Source organism: Choristoneura fumiferana, chromosome 17 (assembly GCF_025370935.1).
Source record: "Choristoneura fumiferana chromosome 17, NRCan_CFum_1, whole genome shotgun sequence".
NCBI lineage: Eukaryota > Metazoa > Arthropoda > Insecta > Lepidoptera > Tortricidae > Choristoneura > Choristoneura fumiferana.
In genome coordinates this window covers 15,148,110-15,168,301 of record NC_133488.1, presented here as the reverse complement: position 1 = coordinate 15,168,301, position 20,192 = coordinate 15,148,110, and the positions used below count along the sequence as shown (strand labels likewise).

General features: G+C 34.9%; 1 protein-coding gene across 4 annotated transcripts in view; it reads right to left on the bottom strand.

The window, feature by feature from the left end:
• The window catches only part of LOC141437503 (G-protein coupled receptor Mth2-like), a 61,084-nt gene that overhangs the window by 12,825 nt on the left and 28,067 nt on the right, over nt 1–20,192 (bottom strand). The window contains exons 3-6 of one of the 4 annotated variants that reach the window (XM_074100920.1): nt 16,616–16,807; nt 10,043–10,121; nt 5,404–5,442; nt 1,844–1,879 (exon numbers count right to left, since the gene is read on the bottom strand). In XM_074100920.1, coding sequence (XP_073957021.1) covers nt 1,844–1,879; nt 5,404–5,442; nt 10,043–10,121; nt 16,616–16,807 — 346 coding nt within the window. The remainder of the gene's footprint in view (nt 1–1,843; nt 1,880–5,403; nt 5,443–10,042; nt 10,122–16,615; nt 16,808–20,192) is intronic. The other 3 variants (XM_074100922.1, XM_074100923.1, XM_074100924.1) reach the window with 3 other exon arrangements.

The following is a 20,192-nucleotide window of genomic DNA, read 5'->3' as shown; positions in this document are numbered from 1 at the left end:
ACTTGCCGGTTTATTATCTGTAGGTAAGAATAAGAAAGTTTTAAAATAAAATAAGAACTTATGAACTCAACAACTCTACCTACTGTACAACAAGTTGCCTAGCTTTCAATGTGATATGTGATTTAATGAGCTTAAATATGAAATTCAATCATTGACTAACGTACGATAATTTAACACGTTTTACACTAGCTTTAATCTAATTAATTATCGCCTACGAATACCTTTACTGTTAAATATGTATGTAGATATACTTAAACTTTAGCAAATTTATTTTCACCCACTTCTAGTTTCACATCTGGAAATTGGCCAGGTACCTATACGAGAGTGTGTTAAAAACATAATTGGACAAATATTATGGTTAACGAACACTCAACAAACATAATGGAGTGATTTTATCGAAACGGTACACACACTCAACGACGCGCAAGAATAAACGTAAGAAAAAGATAGGGACCACTGCGCCTTAAGTTAACTGATTCTACACTTGTCTTACTTTTGTAGGCAACCATCCGAAATAGGTTGATCTTTGTAAATTAACGACAGAGTGACAGATTGTATAATTCTGCAGTAGTAGAGCAATAAACGTTTTATTACTTGATAGTCAATAAAATCTGACGCTATTAATCCAATTTTCTGAAATAACTCTACATTTTGCATGATTCAGCCGCGTCAGAAACAAAACAGAGTAGACGCATCATGAAAACGGGAGCCCTTTTAAAGGTTTTTTTTATCGTTTTAGCTGTTTGACTTTACGTATTGTTATATCAAATAATTTCTCGTATTTTTTCTGGAAACAATTTTTTTCTGAATTTGGTTTACACAAGAGACAACACCTAAACAAATGTATGAGCATAATGATAATATAAATCACGTGAAATTAGGTAGGACTATCGACAAAAGATATCTAGGTACTTATTACATGTGTCACAGCAAGAAGAAGAAGAAAGAAAGAAGAAGAAGAAGGTTAAGAAGGTAAAGAAGGTTATAGGTACTTAGCTTAGCGCATTCACATTATACCCATCTTATAGTCAAAATACCACAAACGGGACTTATCACGCTATTATTACACAAGGGTTACACAGGTAAACAAGTCAGCCATAGCCGAGCATTTGTTGGAGTCAGGGCCAAACCACTGGATTGAGCTTCACAATCCCAAAATTCTGTCCACGGAACGTCATTTTTACTCAAGAATGGTACGTGAAGCGGTTGAAATAAAAAAGCATAAGAATTTCAACCGGGACGATGGGTATAAGCTTTCATCTTCGTGGAATCCTGTTATTAATAAATAAGTGTCGGCGTCGGGATAAATGTTCGGAGGGACGATCGGACATTGTTAGTGTTGTGTCGGTGTGATAGGGTGACTAATAAAAGTGACAAGTGCGGGTAGTTCGTGATACGAGTGCCGGCACTATTAGTGATCAAGTGCGGGTAGTTCGAAGAACTCGCGCTGCTAGGCAGACTTGACACCCCACACTTCAGTCTACTCGTGACCACGGCAACTGTAACGTTGCCGAAACGTCGAGGTGAATATTACTTGTGTAATAATAGCGTGATAAGTCCCGTTTGTGGTATTTTGACTATGAGTGAGAATCACGAAAGTTTAAAACGTTATATACCCATCTTATAATTTTACAATCGTGGCTGTAAGGCAAAAGGCAACGAGGTACAGAAGTGACCAGCAACTTTTGACACTGACAGTGAAAAACCGAGAGATTGTTTTTTTTTATTCATTTTATGTGTCTAACATTAGACACTGGATCCACGATACATATAATCGGTAATGTCAGACATATTAAGCAGAATAAATCGACAGCATTTTATTAAATGGACACATTTGCTTTACCTTTGTGACTGCTGGGTAATAGGTTGCCCTGATGTCCTTTGGTAACCATGAGAGCATTAACAAACACAGCGGATTAAAATGATATGATTTATGATATTTATGATACCAAGAGACAAGATAATAAGAATAGGATTCTTAAAACATGTCAGAAGAATATATTTTTAAGTACTATTCTGTAGGTGGTATTCTAAAAAATATAATTTTATCCAAATTGACAATTGCTACCTAACCTGCTAATTTATCGAAATTTTTAGTAACAACGTGGTAACAAATATGCAGTTAAGATTATTATATACATTTTAAATATTTATTTGTTTCGGTCGTCTGTTCGACAATCGTACAATACTTAGTAAACCTAATTAATTAATTTAGCACACTCGGGACCTAATCATCACAACTTATATACTTATTACTAAAATTACGTTTCGCCCACATTGCAGCGGCCATGATCACGAGTAGATTTAAGGCAAAAATCGCGGTATATATCCGTACTTACTCACTTTTATGCACAATGCGTATAGCATTGCATATGTCAAACGAAAGCTATACAGAATATATAATAGTACTGACGTACAGAATATACCGTTCGAGTTACCCAATCAGCAGATTGCATGAAAGCAGCGCAACGCGATGTATGTCGGTCACCGTCGCACTAAGTTCGGACAATAATTTTGCGAAATGGTGTTATACTGTGTCAACAGCCAAAGATAAAAAAGAGTTCGATTTCCTAATGTAAATAATATGCTGTCTAAAAGTAGCGCGAAATAACTTAATTAGGTACCGAATAATTCGTTCAAGGTAGTCATATATTTATTGTAATTTAAAATAATAATGCTTAAATACATAGACAGACACATTTTAGTAGTTTAAATAAAAATATATGATTAACGATTACATTTATTTACACATCAAGCATACACATACTATAGTACTAGGGTTACGTATCATCCTGTGTGTCTACGCACACATTACGTGTACAGACGTCGTCGTGCTATGTAGATTCAAAACGCGTATTTTGTACGGCGTGGCTATACATAGAAAGAAAGCATATTGTCATACGGTAAGTACGGTAAGCATACGGTAGTACTATACTTATTCTGTGATACTGGGTTGTCTAGAACCAATGTTCATTACCCTAAGAATTGAAAAATATTAGAAAATTGACAAAATACAAAAAATCTCACACTTCGTTTATAAAAAATAAAAAAATAAAATTTAAAAGGAGTAAATTATGTTTACTGCATTTAATCTCCTTAACTTTATATTTAACCTTTTCTACCAGCTTTTTACCTGTGGTTTTGTTTGCTTGAACTGTCTGAACCATTCCATCTGGCAGGTAAAATTGAAGATTCACTAGATTTCATGGGAGTACGCAAATTAGATCATTCACGTCGCACGAAGATCACCCGCACCCCGCACAAAATTTAATTCATCTCTGAAGAAATATGTAGGAATTACGTATATTTTATAGATACTTAGCGATGGATAATTCAAGATTTACATACCGTACAAATATCGAGTTATAGAATAGCTTTTGAATTATTCTGGATCTGGAGGTCAATTAGCTACAAATCAAATGTCATCCAACTGTTTTAAAGTCGAAACAGACAAACTTACAAACTTTCGCATTTATTAGTAGAGTGGCATACAACACGCACAGTACGGCCTACTATTTATTTGAATTGCATCAAAAAATCGCGTTGAAGTGAAGAACCTAACTAGTTTCTAAGTATAAACGTGCGATATACATATGTAGATAATCAAACGAAACATGCTTCTAAAGGAATAATAAGGTATATTTTAGCATTCAGTCTACTCTTACATAAAAAAGCGAGATTAAATTTTAATGAAATTTAATAAAAGAGATAAAAAAGAGGCCAAGCTATTTTTAATGCGGAAAACTCTTTAATTAACGGCCAGATTGCAAAGGAATAAAGTTATTGTAGAGATCAGAGAATTTCCAACGATGTGATGGCCACCGGAATTCAGAATCGGAAACATTACGCATTGATCTAAATATACTTAACTACTTACATTTTCCTCTCATGATTTAACCGTGTTTTTCAATGATTTCCTACGTCGTTTATTCAAACATATACATTATGTAAAAAAAAGGTTTTTCGCCAGAACTTAAGATTCAAAATTTCTTCACGCCTGTGTCTCTGTCCACTTTGCGCTGTACATCGAATTATATATAATGCACTGAAACATGTGTCATCTACAATTAAAAAATCCTGTTAAACTTTACAGGGGTGTTCACTGAACACAGTCAAACTTATTCAAAGACTTACTGAAATAGTCCTACCTGATTCGTTATTTTTAAATACATACGTATACCGGGTGTGGCCTGTAATATGATCAAATAATTAAAACATAGATCATACTCGTCAAACTGAACAACATTAGATCAGCGACTTTTAAAAATAATTAGTTCTTTAATTTTGATTAGCGTTTTAAGTTTACTCGAAGAAGCAATGTAAAGCAAAATGCTTGATGTTTGTAGCGTGACAGGCGACGTCAGTTGTGTTCTAGGATGGCGTACATCGATAGCAGTATTTAATTTGTATGAAAAAAGGAAAATTCAAAAACTCCGTTATTTTTAAAAGTCGCTGAACTAATGCTGTTGAGATTGACGAGGACGATCTATGATTAAATTTTTTGCTCGTATTACAGGCCACACCCGGTATGTATATCTTTGACAACAACCCATACAATACGGAGTCATTTACGGACCGTCGTTCTGATTGATAAGTGACGCTAAACTATGTTTGATGACGTTGATAAGTTTTGATGTTTCGAATAACTAAAAGGATTTTTTTATTTAATGAGTAAGTACATACAAAATATCCATAGGACTAACTACTATTAAATTAAAATAACTAAAACTAAAACTTTAATTAAAAAAGAGAGCTGGGCCTCTTGGCATGGTGCCCATCACGCAGGCAGCATTACCGCGTTGAATTAATTAACTAAATGGTAAAGTAAAGCCAGATCCTCACTGCAAATAGGTACGCTCGTTTGATGTAGGTTACAAATTGTAATGATGTGACGCTTTTAATGTACCTTGTTGCCTTACACGCAAAATCGGTTAGAACCTGGCTGAACTCTACTCTTTGGACGGGTCGATAAATCCTAAATATAGCACTACCCTACTTAGGCATTAAGACATCTAAAATGTGCAGAGAAGTTAGCTGTAACCTCTTATTTTCAGCGTACCTACTTTATATTAATGTTAAATATTGGTTAAATAGCTTAATAATTGGGTAGGTTCAAAATGTTTGGCTTTGCAGACACGAACGCCGGTGCCGCGGCGGATTTCGCCAGTATTGCTTTCAAGGCACCAGGGGAAATTTTAAAATGTAATGCGTTCAACTGAAAGCTTAAGGTGAAGGTAAGAAAGACGCTTTATATGAGTTCGAGGCACTGAATACGCTAAAAGTTTTGAATCTGCCCTCGTTTACTATATCATTTTTTTTTAAACTACACAAAAGCGACATCTTATCTAAGAGCTCATGCTATTTTAAAAACATCGACCTGTTAGCAACAACGATAAGACCTACACAGAGTTTCCGGTACTCGTCGGAATCGGTGTGGCCGATCTGCAATGCGTAACAACACAATGTACCAGCGTCCACACCAACTGCACGTTACTAAGTTAGTTTTTATTGTGTTGCTTCGGAATTACGTTGCAGCCCGTGCGTTCGGTGCGGACGTGACGCGAACACACTAGGAAATTGCTAATTAGATAGAGTTTCGAGCACAGAATATGTTGTAGGTACGTAGTTACGTATTATGTATAGCACCTACTCTTGCTGCACCACCTGTGTTATACGTAAATCTTGTTTATATTGATAATTTTAAACTAAATACACGTGTCGTAAACTTAATTAGTATGCATTGATTTATCATTTTGATTAATCGCAAACTGCTAAATTTTTCCGGCATGTAGGTATTCAACTATATCAATATCTTCTGCCAAGAGCGTGTTGGACGCGCCCGAAATAGGGTTCCGTAGCCATTACGAAAAAATTAAGTATAATTGTTCTAAGGATTTCGTATTTTGTATATATTTATTTATTGTGATATTTATTTACTTACTACCATCCTGAATTTTTTCAAACTTTTCCACTCACCGGTTTAGATTTTATTTAGAAGGGGGGGACGCTCGATTTTAATGATACCCCACACTACAAGGTTGGATGAGAAAAAAAACACCCCCACTTTATATCTATGGGACCTCCCATAGATATAAAGTGGGGGTATTTTTTTTTAAATTTTATTATACCATTTTGTCGGCATAGTTTACATATATCTTCGTGCAAAATTACAGATTTCTATCATTGATAGTCCCTGAGAAAAGCCGCGGACGGACCTACAGACAGACAGACAGACACGGCGAAACTGTAAGGGTTCCGTTTTTGCCATTTTCGCTACGGAACCGTAAAAAGAGGCACGAGTATTACATTTCCTACCTATAATGACCTAAATCATTTATCAAAGGGTAAATAGAGCTAGCCTATACAGTCGAATAAGTAGTATCCTTTGAATAATCTACCTGTAAGTGTAAGTGGGCATCTAATGTGCACCTTTAAGTAATGGAGATGTATTAGCAAAGAGTAATAGTTAGGTAGGTTTATACAAAGTAGTGGTTGATTGACCACGCATTCATTACTAAGCCATTCATTGCGATATTGATAGCACTATTTTCTTTATGGATAATGCGGGCATTAGATTAATTTCTTCATTGCATTATACTAAACAGGTGCCGTCAATAGGTACGAACGCTTTGTTACTACATACCTACATTATTTAATTTGATTTGGCAAAAAACGGCCAATATAGCAGCTTTAGCAGCCATCTTAGATTTGAATACTCGTATTCTGATTGTGTTGGAAACTCTATTAATTTAGAACATATTTAGGTAAGTATTATGTTAAAACGATTAAACTAGAACTAACACACTATAAACGAGAGTTGAACACATAAATCACAATTAAATTTGTCTTGTTACAAATGTCAGCCGTGGACAAGAACAGGACACCTTTTTATTACTTACACAACTTTTTATTACACGATCAAGTCAAGGAATTTTGTGAATAAAAGTACCACTAGAAACGGACTGTATTCCAACTGCGACATAACTGCCAACTAGCGATGACCCCTACATTTCCATTGCAGTTCTCAAAAGCATTGAGCAAAACTGCTCGCAAACTGCACGCTATCCGCGATTGAAGTGTATGGGCAGTCAACAGTTAAAGTTAAAATTGCGTTACAATGCAGTCCGTCTTTAACAGCTCTAAATCATAAAACTAACCCTTTCCCGCGTGACGTGACATTGCGCCTGCTTGATGTGATACCTACTATCACATACCTTCTTATCATACATACCTATACGCTATTCAAAGTCAAAGTCAAAAGTCAAATATCTTTATTCAATTTAGGCTATAACAAGCACTTTTCAAGTTATGAATGTCAAAAAAAAATCTACCACCGGTTCGAAAAACCTCTGCTGAGAAGAATCCGGCAAGAAACTCAACGAGGTATATATATATATTTTTTTAAAACAGATTTACAATATTATTAAATGATATGTATACTTACATCACAAGTATTTAACACACACTTTATTTTTAACACAGTAGTTCGCTATTTGAAGGGATCGCTAATGCGGATCGGAATTATTTCCAAATATCCCTGTCCATGATATAATCATTAACTTTATAATACGCCTTTGATATTAATGTCTTCTTGACAATAGATCTGAATTTTGTATCCGTTTCATTTATAATATTTTTTTGGAATTTTATTATAAAAACGTATGAAATTTCCCAGAAACGACTTTTTGGATTTATTTAGTCAGTCTGTAAGATAAAACTTTAAGCTTCCCTGTGTTTAGTTGCCTTTGGCTTATCGACGTTAGTGGTAAGATCACAAATGGTCTTCCTAACATAATGTACATGATTATTTCAAAAACATAAAGCGACGGCAGGGTTGAAATACCTGTTTCCTTAAAAAAAGATCTTAAAGATTCACGCGTCTTCAAATTATAAATTGCTCTAATTGCTCTCTTTTGTAAGATAAAAAATGACTCAATGTCTGCAGCAGATCCCCATAAAATAAGGCCGTACGAAATAATGCTATTAAAGTAAGCAAAATACACCAACCGTGCCGTCGCCACATCGGTTAGCTGCCGTATTTTCCAAACTGCAAAAGCAGCAGAGCTCAATCTACCCGCGATTGCTGTGACGTGAGGTCCCCACTGTAGTTTAGAATCGAGCGTTATTCCTAAAAATACTGTTGATTTTACAAATTCAATAGTTTGACCATTTAACTTTATATTAGAAACTGAATTCGAGCTAGATGAATTTATCACGAGAATTTAATACATTTAGTTTTCTTAGGATTTAGTAACAAATTATTGGCAGCAAACCATGCGGATATCACGGACAGGGTTTCATTGGGCTCAATGAAGTCGGTATCTTTTCTACTAACCTTGAACAGTAAAGACGTGTCGTCAGCAAACATAACTATACCCGACTTTTGGCTTACCATATAAGTAAGGTCATTTACATAAATAAGATACAGGAATGGGGCAAGAATGGATCCTTGAGGCACTCCCATTTCGACCACAGATCCCTCCGATACCGTTCCGTTAATCGCTACCTTTTGCTTTCTTTGTGTGAGGTAAGATTTAATGAGTTCTAAAGCGAGGCCACGATGCCATAAAAATTTAACTTACAAATTAAAGTGTCATGATCCACACAATCAAAAGCTTTCGAAAGGTCGCAGAATACACCTATAGCGTCATGTGATTCCTCCCAAGCTTGCAATATGAATTTAACTAAACTATGACCCGCGTCTGTAGTAGACCTGCCTTTTGTGAATCCGAACTGCTGTGGATGCATGATTTTATGGTATTAAAATGCGAGATCATTTGCGTCAGCATTATTTTTTCGAATATTTTGCTAAACGCTGATAGGATGGACACAGGACGATAATCAGAGGGATTATCTTTATCACCTGATTTAAAAATAGAACTACTTTACTATATTTCATCAAATCTGGAAATACGCCTTCATCTATACAGCTATTAAATATAAATGCTAAAGTTGGAGCAACGACATCTAAAATGGAATGTAGAACCTTAACTGAGACGCCCCACAAGTCTTCCGTTTTTTTTACTTTCAATAATCTAAAAGTCTTAATGATGTCACAGGAGAGACATGCGTGAATTTAAAATTACTTAAGTTTGGAATAGATACATTTTGTTTTAAGAGCGATTCAGCTAACTTTGAGGAAGACGCGAGACATTTTGTCGTTTCGATGGGGATTTAGAGAAGTAGGTATTAAACTCGTTAGCTACTTTAACCGCGTCCGTTTCTAATACGTTGTTAATCTTTAATGATATAGAGGACTCCGCGTTCTTACGTCGACCGGTTTCAGTATTTATAATTTTCCAAACTGTTTTAATTTTATCATCAGAGGACTTAATTTTATAGTTACATGGGCTGCTTTTGCTTTATTACATATAATTTTGAATAATTTTGAATAATCCCTGACATACTGGTGGAAACGTTCATCAGTGGTACACGATTTCTTATCATAAAGATCATATAAGACGTCCCTACTCCTACGTATTCCGGTGTAGCCATTCATTGAATGATAGTTTGTTTCCTATTTTAATACGTTTTTTACTACACGTTTTATCGTATTCCTCGCATACTATTTAACAATATCTTGAAATTTTCGTTTGGATTTTTAGTATTTACTTTTTAATTGTTTATTTTTGCGCGATGTTTGTTTTGAGACGGTCAAGTCTTTGTTTGTTCAAGTCTTTGTTTGTATTATCAACACACACATCATATTCATAATTTTTTTTATGTTATGACCATTACAAGCGGGCGCAAAAACTAAGATAAATATGGCCAATACAGATGGACTGCATTCCAACTGCGACATAACTGCAACAGCCGACTGACCGTATTTTCATATTAGCCAGCGTGAAGGTTGCGTGCAGTTGTGCCGACTGCAATGGAACTGCTATGAAAAACGTATGGGTAGTCGGAAGTTGCAGTAAGAATGCAGTCCGTCTGTTCTGGCTCTTAAGAAACATTTTAGCATTTTGTTCGAAATCTAAAGTTAATAATAATAAGTTAAGACAATGTTATTACCGGTACCAAAAAAACTAATATATCATACCTGAAAGTCCTCCAAATGTCAAAGCACATGACGTTCAGCCAAAAGAAGCTCGTTTGGAACGCGTAGTACACGATGAAAGCTGTAACAACATTTCAAGATTAAAGACCTATTAAATCTACACATCGCTTACCTTTATAAAATATATATTTTGGGTTATTACAGATAATAAACCATCGATGTCCCGACTTTCATTTACCACACAGAATGTCAACCCAGATCTGCAAGGCAGAAAATCGTAATACGTGAAAATTTAAACCCAGATTACAATGCAACAGTGGCTTTTAAATAATTCACATTGTATTTTATTGCCGGTAAACTTTTCCTATTTCCTCGCTAAAATACTCGGGAACAATAAAACCGGGTACAAGCCATTGTAATTCTCAGCATTCCCTAGCGATAGGCGACCAAAGAAAAGAAACCTTGCTAAAATCGCCAATTTAGCTACTCCTACGTTTATTTTCGGTCTGTCATCCAATTGAATCTCCTAGTAGCAAAAGTGGAACGTTGATGGGCAATGACAACGTTTCAACAGCATCAAAAGAAACCGCTCAACTTTTCCTTGTATGTATATATTAGGTATTTATTTATATCCGCTGTTGATCAGGCGTCATTCACTCACCGCCGTCAATAGCCGACTCTTTCATCTTTTTGCCCCAGTTATTGTGATACCTATAACAGCGAAGTAAATTTCCTTGAACGTGAATCTGTTATGGCATTATACAGTTGTTAATAAAATGTTACAAATGGCACGTTCATGAAAATAAACGCTTCCAAGATCAGATTGAACACGCTACCTGAAGTCCACTGTTGAAAATTTAACTGATCGATACTTTCAGCCGCTACAAGGTACATTTTTGCTATTGAGTAAGCTGTTTACGCTATTTTTGACGCATTAAGTGTTTATTTTTGCTTGTTTATGATTAACCCTTTTCCAGGCTAAGCATATAGCGATCACATAAATGTAAACAAATATTCGACCTGGTTTAATTTACAATATGGTACAAAATCTATTGAAGTCGTTAAAAATATTATTCGTTTTTAAATTAATTTCTCATAGATAGGTGAACAACATAAAATAATGATTAATTTTGTGGTAGCTTATCTAAATTAGTAGGACCTGGAAAAGCGTCAAACTTGCGTAATGACGAGGTATGGGGACGACCCTGTAGCCCAGTGTGGTTTGAGAACCTGACTACGAAGCCTGAAGTCTCGGGTTCGAACCCTGGTCCGGGCCAGATATTTTTATGAAAAATACAAATTAAAGAAATGTATTTACAGTTCATTGGAAATTTCCGGTTTACAGGGTAAAAATAGAAAAGTGTTATTATTATAACTAAGAACTGCATCTTGAAATTATTATCATTACTTTTATTTATAAATATGTATGTAAACTCTTTATTGTACAAAATAAGTAAACAAACACAATTGACAAACAATGAAACATATATACAAAGGCGAACTTATCCCTTTAAGGGATCTCTACCATATCGAAAATACAATCTGAAATATAGATGCATAGAAAAACCAGAAAAATAAGACCAGCGCTGGGAATCGAACTCAGGTCCTCGGCGTTCCGTGCCACGTGCTTTACCTCTACACCACTGGTCCACGACTGGATAGTGATACAGACACGAATTTCTCCTATGCACCGCATATCTCAGCTTGTTTGTTTTTTTCTTATTTAGTCACTTAAGCAGCGACACTAGCGACATCTATGCTGTAGCCCTCATCGAGAAACTTTCAGCACCCCATTGGAATACAACCAGTCAACCTTTGAGTGGATGAGAGGAGCATTCAGTCAGGGACGGACGAAAAGTGAGTTTAAAAATTAAAATTGCTTCTAATAACGAAATAGTCACGAATATGTGCGCGCTAGACCGTAAAATACGATAAGTAGAATAAAACAGAGAACATTTTCATTGCCCCGCAAGGGAGATAGCTCGTAGAAACACTATCTCTTATTAAAGCAGCCACATATATCATTTAAAGCCTTTACTTCTTTATTGTAGAGCGTAAACTGCCGCAAAACGGTGATAATGAAAACAAAGAGGCATTTTGCTTGATTACCTACTTATTTTTCAGTAAGTATTACTCGTTGCTAATATCAAAAATGTGAAAGTATATTTAACTCAGTCTGTCTGTTACCTCTTTACGTTTAAACCGCTGAATCGATTTAGATGAAATTTGGTACGGAAATAGTTTGAGACCATGGGAAGGACATAGGATAGTTTTTATTCTTGGAAATTGAAGGCTTTCTGCGATAAACGAATATTTAGTACACTAAATCGCGGGCAAAAGCTAGTTATTTATAAAATTAAAATATATATAAAGTGAGTCTCTCAGCTACGGACGTTGCTGCTGTTTAAGAATTTGGGTTATAAAACCAGTAAGAGATTATAAAATAAAGCCATTAGGTTCATAATTTTAACACCTGACTTTAAATTAAAGACGTCTTTATATCTTCAGATCATCGCTATATTAAAAAAAATATGATGCCAAAGGCCTCTTCATGTTGATTTCGCCTGGCTTGCCTTTAAAATGACCTGATCTCCATGGGCGCGCGATCGGAAGTCCGTACCAACATGAATAGTAGGAATATCGATATAAAACACGCACACACACACACACACACACACACACACACACACACACACACACGAACACACATTCATACACACACACACACACACACACACACACACACACCACACACACACACACACACGCACACACACACACACACACAAACACACACACACACGAAAACATCTCAATTTAATAACTTGTTTTAGTATAAATTGTATAAATTTAAGTATAGGTAATATTACCTTTCTTTTTCGTTATTGTTTCGTTTATTATAAAAAGTCGTTTATGTAACATTATCGGCCCGATTTTTTTAAGAATAGAAGAGCGAGACTTCCTGATACAGGTATGTTATACCTACTAGGAGGGCTCAAACAACATGGTATCTACTGATAGGTATATCATTACCCAATAAACGATTATTATTATTATTATAAAACAAAAAGCAATTGTTATTTAGGTTGTTATTTGACGACCAGATGGCCTAGTGGTTAGAGAACCTGACTACGAAGCTTGAGGTCCCGGGTTCGATTCCCGTGTCGGGGCAGATATTTGTATGAAAAATACGAATGTTTGTTCTTTCGTGTCTTGGTGTTTAATATGTAATATGTATTTAAGTATGTATCTATCTATATAATTATATTTATCCGTTGCTTAGTACCCATAACACAAGCTTTGCTAAGCTTACTTTGGGACTAGGTAAATTGGTGTGATTGTCCCTGATATTTATTTATTTATTATTTATTTATTTAGGTAGATATTGTCAAGGAAACTGAATCACGTACCAGGGTCGAACATTTTCATAACTATTTTCGCTATGATGTCTTTGTTATATGTATATGGGATGTCCAACATGACATTAGTAGCACAAAGGTTCCACCCTGGTACGTGATTCAGTTGCCTTGACTGTAGGCACATATTATTATTACGGTAGGTACATATACATAATTATTTCGAACAGCGGCCGACACGGGTGACACCTGACCTTTATTGCTCCTGATAGGTAGGTACTCAGGTAAGGATTTGTGACAGACCATAGACTAATTATATAATTATACTAAGTCTAATTAGACTAGATATAAAACATTTAGGAACACTGGACAAAATTCAATAAAGCCATGCCATTGTTTTAACTTGACCTAATATAAATCTAAATATATATTATTAATCGGGTCTCACAACTTCTAACAAATTTCAAATTCATTGACCAATGAGAGTGAGCTTAAATTCACTTAAATAATTTTTAAGCCAAGAATAAAAAAAATTGAAGTTAATAAAATGCATGTATAAAAACAATTATTTTGACTGAAAACACTGATCACATTAATCTGAGGTGATATTTATTTAGGCATAACGTCAGTCTAAAGTTGTCATTTAGCCTTAATTCAAAATTAAATATCACAGTATAAGATTATGATGTTTACACTAGTAATTAATTAAAATTACATATGTGTTAACCTTAATCGCTTTGTTTCGTACACACCCCAGAAAAGCTTTCTAATTTAATAATCTGGGCATGGCTAATTAATTATACCTACCTAAGGAAATGCAATTTATTATAACTAATTAAGGGTGTTGCTATAGGAGTGGCAAACAAGACAATCTACCATGATAATGCCTGTAATTAGCATTAATAGTGTTTTATCGTAGCTATAGCCGAATAAGCACTCCCGCAGAAAGCGGCCAACCCCGAGTCGAACACAATATTATACACATAATTTTAATTTAATATATCTTATGTGCTGCATCGGCACTCGGTAGACGTCCTTCTACCCTTGACAAATATTTTTTAGGCCGCAAAGAGCTCTTTTTCTTGTTTTTTTTTCTACTTTTAGCACGAAATTAAAATTTATTTAATTTATCTTTTTCTTGTTTTTTTAGAGATCTACAAGATTATGTTTGCATAACCACACCAGCAAAGTAGTAAAATATAATTTGTAAATAGGTTTGCTAAGCCCATTTTTTGACTTAGAATAATCGCCTATTTTTGGTCGAAAGGAAGAAATTAGTGGCTGATGACTTTCGCGGATTTTATCCCGCTCATACATATTAAATATTGATTTTCCATGCTTTATACCATCAGCTAAATAAGTGTCTATCAATTTAAACAAGACCTAGCTAAAGAACTTTAAGTTGACAGACACGTCTATTGGTTATTGTTTATGACATGCAAACGATTATAAACTTTATGCCACATATTTGCTGATGGTACCATTCCTTATGTTGCAATGCCTATTAAATGCAAATAGGCTAAAGAAAGAGAATTTACTGTTTAACTTTCAGAATAGGTTTTCCCATTTCAGTTTTTATTGAGTAAAGGTAACCAAACTAAAAGTAAGTAATTAAACTACCTATTCATACTGAAGGTAAATAAATCACCCAATGTTACGAAACAATAAAGAGTGATTAATTTAGATTTATATCAAAGACCTCAAATTAAATGAACTTGATAAAATTTTGTTTGACTAGTCTAACTATACGGGCATATGGGACTTAATTAATCAAGCATGTATTAGGTAACCTGAATTCGAAAAAGAGGGAGGTTATCAATTCGGTGTTTTTTATTATTATTTAGTCGCAATATTTGTAATAAGAAAACAATGACAAATCTAAACAATTTCCCTTTGACAGATTTTTACTCTCTTAAGGAAAACTCGTAACTAAGTGTAATTTTGAAATGTAGAGCTAGCAAGTTTTGGAAAGGTGCCAACAATAATACGAGTATACCGCGGATAAATACAGAGGTACCTACATTAGTTGTATATTCCCACCCATCATTATCAATCAACAGTGCAAAAACGTAAGCAGTTCCTGTGAATTGTTTTTGCACCGGTGAGAACGACTTTTTATTTCTTTCAAAGCATAAAGCTACCGTTTCTTGCTAAATTCTACCATAGAAAATGTCATATAACGTTTCAGTTAGGCGTATATGAATAAAAAAATTGCATTTAAGTGTCGCAAGCGATCTGAGTGCACATAATTTTGACGTTTTTCCACTTGTCTGGTTCATGTAAGTATCTAAGTGTAAATGTGGACGCCAACATTTATACGGATTTTATAACGTACGTTATTGACTGCAGTATTTTACACAACAGCCAGACATGCCAATAGTTAAAAATGTTTACATCATAAAAATGCCAAAAATCTACGTCTATTATAGCATGTGGTCTCTAATAATGTAGTAAGTATAGCCATAAAAACCGTTACAGATTGATTGTTTGAGACGCCACCCTGATCTTTTTATGGCAAGTGTTTTTCGAAATTAATATGTGAATAATATGTGAATTTTTGTAAGTTTATTTTTATCGTGCATAAACCTGCACTTACATACCTGTTTAGCAAACTAATGAAATTAGTCTTTAGTCAAACTGAACTCAAAAGCAAACCGTAACTAAACCTTGACTTAAAAAACTATGTAATCTTCAAATATCTTTATACTTCGTATGTTGCCTAATAGATATCTAGATAACCTAGTTTTATTTTTCAGTGCTCTGGCTACAAAATTATCTGTGCTATTAAAAGTGAGATCGGTATATATTTATTTGTCAAGACGATACCTGTATCTACATTTATGACCTCGATCGTAACATAATACAGTTGGCTACAAAAAAAGAATGGGACGTCTCTCGACGAAACATAGATGTCGCTAGTGCTGCTGCTTAAGTAGCGTAGTAGAAATAAGCAACCTGAGATATGTATGCATAGGAAAAATTCGTGTCTAGATTCCTGCCCAGCGGTGGTATAGGGGTTATAGCACGCAGCACGGATTGCTGAGGACCTGGGTTCGATACCCAGCGCTGGTCTCTTTTTATGGTTTTTCTGTGCATCCATGTCTCAGTTTGTATTTTCGATATGGTTTCACGGGATACCCGTAAAAGTAACAAATTTGGAGTTGAAATAAAAAATACAAAAAGACTCCAAAAAAACAATCATAACTAGGCACGTTTGTTGAGTTAGAGTATGTACCTATATTGTATAATAATGACTCACCAATTACGATACATCCAGTCTTTCCAACGCCGACGGTGCCGCTGTGCATCTTAAGATAGGCCAGGAACGGGTAAGCCATGATGAGGCCAGCGCAGTACGCCATCAGACACATCCCATGGAGGTTCCGCAGCTCAGGGATGAATGCGTACACCAGGAATGTGACCAACAGGAACGGCGCTGATAAGAGAAGGCCTGGAACAGAAGAAGGTAGTCAAAAACGACGTAAGTGTAATGCGACAGTAATAACTTTTGCTCTTAAATCAAAAACACCGACTTCAAATGTGAATAAGAATATAATTGCTTAACCGGTTTTTGTTAAATTTTATATCGGCTCGCACTATGTCTACCTACAGTAATGAACTAAAATCCATCGAAATTGATTCTCAGCCGGCAAACACATCGATAGACTTACATATAAAGTATATTTAAAAATTATTGTCTAACTCAGTTTCATCCACTTTCAAAATTAATAGCGACTATACTTGGTTTGGATAGGTATTTAACTAAATGTAAACAAAACAACGTCAATTGGTGTCTTAAATATTGAAAATCCCCCATTCAACTATCTAAACATTTAAAATACACTAGTCTAGTTTGTATTACAATGATAGAGATAAATAAAATGTATAAAAACCTTGAATGTACAAAATCTGGCAGCTCAAGTTTGTTTACATTTAGTTAAATATCTATCCAAACCAAGTATCTATTTGATGATTGACGTAAAATTCTTAAAGATGGCATCAATTTCGTAGGCATATTTTCACTTTTTGTCATCCTTTTCTTACTGTTTGTTCTCGAATTTTATACTGGGTAATAAAATATGCCTGCCTAGTTTTGTCACTTCCCTCGCAGTTGCAGCCATGGTAAGAGATCTACATATAATTACTTAAGATTGACAAATAGGTATGTGATTGCATTAGGCACAAATTTATGGTTCTATTGTTAAGTTTGACTGTTGACTAGCAAGTATATTACCTACTTCTTTTACACTTACATAAGTACCTACTTAGATAATACAGTTTTTTGTTGGCGCTAATGATAAAGTCAGTCACGCAGGGCATCTAAGAATTGTATTTTGTACTTTGGTTGAAATCCTAATAATATTTTCACAAACAACGTCAAATACATAGCATGATCTCAAAGGTATATGGAATGACTTCAAATTTAGGATAAATAATATTCTCCGTTTCATTGCAGTTCCATTAAAAGTACACGATGGAAAATTGAATCCGTTCTAATACCCGAGCGGCCGGGTCTTACATCATTAAGTCCCGAGTCGACTTATATCCGTTAGATACTGCCTTAATTTATTGCCTAATCTATGTGTAAGGGAATTTCCTTTATACGGCATATGGTATAGCATAACTTTGATTGACCGAAGCACTTTTGGCATAAAAATACATACCTAAATGTAATCTATGTAGGTACATAAATTAAAATAAAGCTTGTAAAAATGAGACGATTGGGTATATTCCTGGGTAAATAAATAAGTTAATTTAGTCCGCCAGATTATCAGAAAATATTGGACTAAAATCTAAACGGTAGGATGGAAATTTTTTAAAAATTCAAGAAGTTAATATTTCAAGTATATCAAGTTGAGAATGATTAGTAGTTGAAGAGTAAATAGCAGCCTAAGGTATAAAATATACCTACATAAACTTGGAACATTCCGTACACAATACGAAATCCTTAGAAAAATATTACTTTTTTTTCGTAATGGCTACGGAACCCTATCATGGGCGTGTCCGACATGCTCTTGGTCGGTTTTTTTCTGTTTGTCAAACAAACAAAAAATTTCTAAGATGAATCGTGTCAAAGTTCAGGGGCCAGTGACGTTACTCTTTAGTAAAAAGTGTACGTTGGTGTGACGTCACACGGAACTACAACTTTATCCATATTTTTTATTTTATTGACAAAAGAATAATAAATAAATATCATGGGACACTTACATTTGACACTAATTGACCTAGTCCCAAACTAAGCAAAGCTTGTATTATGATATGGATACAACATCTTATATAGATAAATACATACTTAAATACTAATAAACGAATAAATACGTGTCCGATATTTTTGAAAAATCTAACTGACAGGCTAATTAATTATATAATTAAAAAAATCTAGCTTTATTGACTAGAAGGCATAAATTTGTCGGAATTTGTCGCGCGAGCAGAGCGGTGGCGCGTAGTGCGCGTGTTGCGGCAGAAGGGCTGCGAAATAGCCCGAAACATGTCGAGCTAAACTCGATTTAAGATGTGAGTTATCCGTTACAATATCATTTAATATCACTACAAAGCTAATCTACACCACTCAAAGTACCATTACCTGACTAAAATCACGGCTAGCGTATCATAGGTGCTACGGCGTAGCAATATCGTAGCACTGACCTTTTGCATTTACGTAGCAGATAAGCAAGTGCTCTAAAATTTTTAATGTACGTTTCTCAAAGTCAGATCTTCCCAAAATTTTATGGACGTTATCTTACTATTATTATGTTAATTTATTTTATTTTTTTACTTACTATTATTATCTTATTAAGTATGTCAAATCAGTTCAAAACGTCACTGAGCATAAAAATAAAAATAACAAACTAACACTTAACGTAACACTTTTATTTTAACTGACTTCAAAAAAGAAGGAGGTTATCAATTCGGTTGTATTTTTTTTCATGTTTGTTACCTCAGAACTCCGTCATTTATGAACCGATTTGAAAAAATATTTTTGCGTTCGTCTGGGAATGTGTTCAATTATTATAACCACCAAATCAGGATCTGATGATTGGATCTTTAGGAAATTGAGGGAACTCTTCAAATGTTGTAAATGGAATTATTTAGTAGTAACTCGTGTATTTGCTCTTGAAAATCATCATTTGGTGAAGTGGAACTGATGATGAAGACCATAGTTGACCATCGGACTTAAGGTAGGCGTCCACTTATCCGCATCGTACGCTTCGGACGTATCGGATTTGTTGCTTTGTATAGAAATGTGCGATGCTTACGATGCGGACAGGTGGACGCACTTATATGAGTTTCTATACAAAGAATACTACGATCCGTTGCGTGCGATGCGTCCGATGCGTACGATACCGACAAGTGGACGTTTACCTTTACTACTCAATAACAAGTATTTCACGGGTTGAAGTTTAATTAGTTTGACACAGTTGCTAAGCAATTTATGCTCCTCGTAATGCATATGATAAAACGGTTGGTGAAGCACCAGGGCTCCTCAATAATGAACGGCTCTGCATCGGAAAAAGCAATATTTCGTAGAAGGTGACGAGCAGTTGATATTAAACTATAATATCTTAAATTATTTACATTAAAAAGCTTAAAAAAAAATATAAGAAAAAATTGAACTGACTACAAAAAAACCATGAAAATAATTTTCTACCAGTCTGAAGTCGGTCGGTGCCTCAGCACGAGCCAGTAGGAGTGATTGAAGCCCAACATATAGTGCGTAGGTAAGGTAGATGACTATAGGTCCACTCCTGCTGGCTCGTGCTGAGGCACCGACCGACTTCAGACTGGTAGAAAATTATTTTCATGGTTTTTTATAGTCGGTTAAATTTTTTGTTATT